Genomic DNA, 4,181 nt, shown 5'->3' on the forward strand with positions numbered 1-4,181 from the left:
TCTCAAGTCCGCATCTTGTACAGCAATTAACAACTAAGAAGAATATATGCAGTGTGTTATTTGTTGAATCTGTACTTCCGATTTGATTTGAAACTGTCTCATTGCTATCTGTTTATCAATAAAATTTTGAAGGAAAAAAAAAAAGGGTGAAGGATGCAGCTAAGGCCGTGGGCTCAATCCCGAGTCCTGCAAAAAAGCAAAGAAGACAACACTGCCAACTAAGTGACTACCATAAAAATCAGCATGGTTATCAGGGGAAAACGGGGCTGGACTCGGGAAAGGGGCACTCTCCAGCGCTGAGTGCCTTCGGCATACCCGCCCATGTTCTCTACACTAGCTGCAACTGACATCTTAGAACTTCAAGCATCTTAAATAATCTCTAAAACTTATTTTCCCTATCAAGTAATGATTTCAGAAAAAAAATTAAAAATTAAAGGACTAAATAAGGCGAAGTGTGAGTGACCTGTTCTATATTTCAACTCAATATCCACTAAAGAAATGTAAAATCGAGACCCTGAACTTCCTCGGCAAGACGACATTGTTCCTTCGCCATATTATTAAATACTTTTTCCCAAATGCCTTTTTTCATTCTTTTTTACAGGCTATAAAGATTAATGGGTTTCGCATCAGGAGATCCGTGCACGCGCATAACACGCTTGGATCACTTTCACCCCACCCCCTGCTGTCATGCCTTTTGCCCCACCCTCACTGTCCAAATCCTCTTAAAGTACAACTGTATTTTCACAATATTATTTCTCCTACATCAGTACACTGATGAATACATTTCTGAAAACCTACACATTTCTCTTGAGCTAATGTATCTACAATGCACAAAATAAACCCTTAATAAATATGTTTACAAATAAATAACACGTTCAATGTATAAAGCTATAAAAGAAACTTGCATGATTCCTCAAACAAAACAACTACTTATATCCTGAACATTCTAAATACACTGTAATATTTTTCTAAAATTATAACCTGAAGCTCCCTCTCAGAAATTTTCCTGCATTGGAAAATCAATTTTACCAAAAAAAGAAAAAGAAAAAAAAGTAGAAGAAAAGATTCTGAACATGTACAATTTAGTTTACTGCAACGGGTGAAAGAAATGACTTAATAAATGTTTTCCATAACTAATACTTAATATAAACATAAATAAGTATAAAGAATCATGCTTTTAACAAATGAGATCTCTCTGGGCACAAAAGCCCTGCCACCTGACATGAAATACTTCAAAAAGAAATGTTTTAGGAAACAAAACTACATCTGAAAATCTCTCTCCCGTACCAAAGAACTACGCTGCTGACCTACTTCACATTAATCAGTTAATGCAAAACTGAATTTATAAATGAAACAGAATCTAGAGACTTTTATAGAGTCAATGTCTATACTCACCATGAACTTGGTTTATTTCTGAATTCTGGGACAGAATTTCATCTGCTAATTTTTGAGCGGTTGGCAAAACTTCCGTGTGGTGCACTGTGATCAAGTACTGTACAAACTTCTGTAGTTGGTCTCTATTCATTTGAAAGAGAGTCTCTGAAATGGGAAGATGAAGTTTGACCTGGTCTGGCTTGCGGATGCGGTATAAAGACAGCGCCACAACATGAGCACAATAAAATATGTCCTTGTTTCCACAGCTGCAGGTCACTGAGGTAATCTTGCAACGATCAAAGCTGATGGCCACGTTGCAAAGCGCTTCTGGCTCCGATTGTATTGCAGGTTCTGTCACCGTGCCGCTCAAGTGGAAACCTATGTAAAAGAAAGGGAGTGTTTAGCTTCCACACTCAGACGCTATGGAATTGAACTCTTGAAAATGTGTGATACTGGACAGCAGCAAGAAATACAACAGCTTTTATTTTCAGCTAAAAGCCTTTAAGCTATTAACCACCATCAATTCCCCATAAAGGTAAGAAAATAAATAATCAGCAGACATGTTGGGGTATTTTATACAGCCAGATGTAAAAACTAATCATAGTACCATGCCATCATACCTATAGCAAGCTGTTAGGACACAACACTAACAAGCCACCATTACTCCGTATCTGTAGTATATAGGACAAAAGTTTCTACACCGGTGGGACCCCAAAGGCTTGCTTGCTTTCTTTATCTTTTAGAATCAGCCTAGTCAGCTATCTCCCTTCCCCTGCCTTTACTCCAGCAGTCGCTGGTCTGCCCCTACCAACACTCTAACTCCGAGGGGGAAATCTCTCACAAACTTTGACCAGATAAAATTTTAAATATAGAATATTTATGAGCAGCAACTGCTACAAGATTCACCAAATCTCATACCCAACACCAGTCCAAGTAACTCAGAGTGTCATTTTCTTCCATGTTGGAAAGCTGGCACAGACACACGGTCACACACACACACACACACACACACACACACACAGAGTACAAAATCAGCAAAACAGAAGGGTCTTGGAGGTCTCATATATTTTTTTAAAAAACAATACAAAAACAGTGGAAAAGAAACCTACATACACATTTAAAATGATACAGAACTTCATACAACAAAATGATAGGAATTCAACAGTGGCTGTTGTATAGCACATTGTTGTCTTCAAATTAGCTGTGCAGATTATCAGATATTAGCATGGAAATTGGTCAAAAAACTATAAAAAAATATAAAGGTGAAAAAAATGAAGCATTAACTGCTCTTTTCAATAGACCAGCAGAAATCACCTGTACAATTATCCAAGCTATCCTGTGTATGTATGTATTTATGCCTTCTTCCTTTCCTTCCTTGATTTGCCTTTCTTCTTTCCCTCATCCCAGTTGTTGCTTCCCTTTCACAGTATCCACTGCACCTTTAGGATTTTATTTACTCTTTCAGGTTCTTACACTAAGGAGACAAAGTGACGTTTACACATGCGGGTCTGATTTATTTTCCTTATGCACATGGTCTTCGGGAATCCTCTACAAGATCCATGACAGATAACCATTTGCACACTGTGAAAGCCATATTCAACAGCAAAGGACAAACATGGAGGCAATGAGCAGGGGAGCTGTTCGGCTCCTCAGACTCAGATTTACCTCAGAACATCAAGTGTCTGACAGAAAGAAACCTGAATGCTACATAACAAAGCTTTTGGCTCTCTGTCAAACTTCTGCTACTGATGTTATTTTAATAAAATTCATGGAGCTGGCTGGTCACTGTTCCTCTTCATTCACAAAAAGAAATAACTTTACCATAGGGGAACTCTGAGGGAAGCGGTACACATGAAGGTGCAGTGACATGGCTTGGGTGACAGCCAGACAACACCAAGAATTCCTACATGGGAAAGTTGTACCCGACTTGCCTCCTCTCAGAGGCTACCCAGGCCAGACTCAGATGGAACACTATGTATGAAATCTTTATGAGTAATGTAATTTCATGCTGGTAATTTATATTCAGCAATACTTAATGGAGGAAAGTATCATATTTTTACTAAATAAATCCATTCCAAAAAGAACATTCATAAAAACATTACTGTTATTGCTTCAAAGTTAAGGAAAAAATCTGAGAGCTATCATAAGACAACCATTTATTTTCTTCCACAAACATTATCCCTGTCTCAGATATTCTAGCCTCATTTCTCTTCCGATCAAGATGTTTTCCTGAAAAATCACAATTAAAAGATACATAGAAAATATAGTATTTAAAATTTTAAAGCCCATTTTCCCTTCGTTACATGAAAAACTAAACACCTGAGAAAATCTCAAGAATGAAGAAAAAGTCAGAGCAATCTTGCCTTAATTCATATATGCCGGAAATACCATAAAAACTCATTCAACAGTGCCCAGGTCCGATCCCACCCCTGGGGCACGCTGAGATGGGCGTGGTGGTGTGTGCCTGTAATCGCAGCACTTGGGAGGCTGAATACAGGAAGATCACAAGAGTCCGATCTACATAGTGAGACCCTATTTAACCTGTACTAAATCCATAAAAAAAATAAAAAAAAAAAAAGGAAACCCATTCAACAAGCAAAACTTAAAATATATCAGTAGACCACAGAAGAGCTTCCAGAAGGTCCCCAAGCATGCTCTATACTTTCAGTTCAGGGAAAACTGTTTCTACCTATCACATACATGCTAGCAGGTATCGTTAATTCAAGAATAGCCACTGACGGACGATTTATAAAATCAACCGCCTCCCACTTTATATACTGTCATATCTCTTCCCTGTTAAGTCCAAG

At 38.1% G+C, this 4,181-nt stretch overlaps 1 protein-coding gene across 1 annotated transcript in view; it reads right to left on the minus strand.

Moving 5' to 3' along the window:
- The window catches only part of Zswim6 (zinc finger SWIM-type containing 6), a 67,255-nt gene extending 65,505 nt beyond the window's left edge, over window positions 1–1,750 (minus strand). Inside the window, exon 1 of the mRNA XM_004623064.1 lies at window positions 1,396–1,750. Within this exon, the coding sequence (XP_004623121.1) occupies window positions 1,396–1,525 (130 nt within the window). The 5' untranslated portion in view covers window positions 1,526–1,750. The remainder of the gene's footprint in view (window positions 1–1,395) is intronic.
- Window positions 1,751–4,181: the final 2,431 nt, after the last annotated feature.

This window comes from Octodon degus, unplaced genomic scaffold, assembly GCF_000260255.1.
Source record: "Octodon degus isolate 3935 unplaced genomic scaffold, OctDeg1.0 scaffold00001, whole genome shotgun sequence".
NCBI classification, from domain to species: Eukaryota; Metazoa; Chordata; class Mammalia; order Rodentia; family Octodontidae; genus Octodon; species Octodon degus.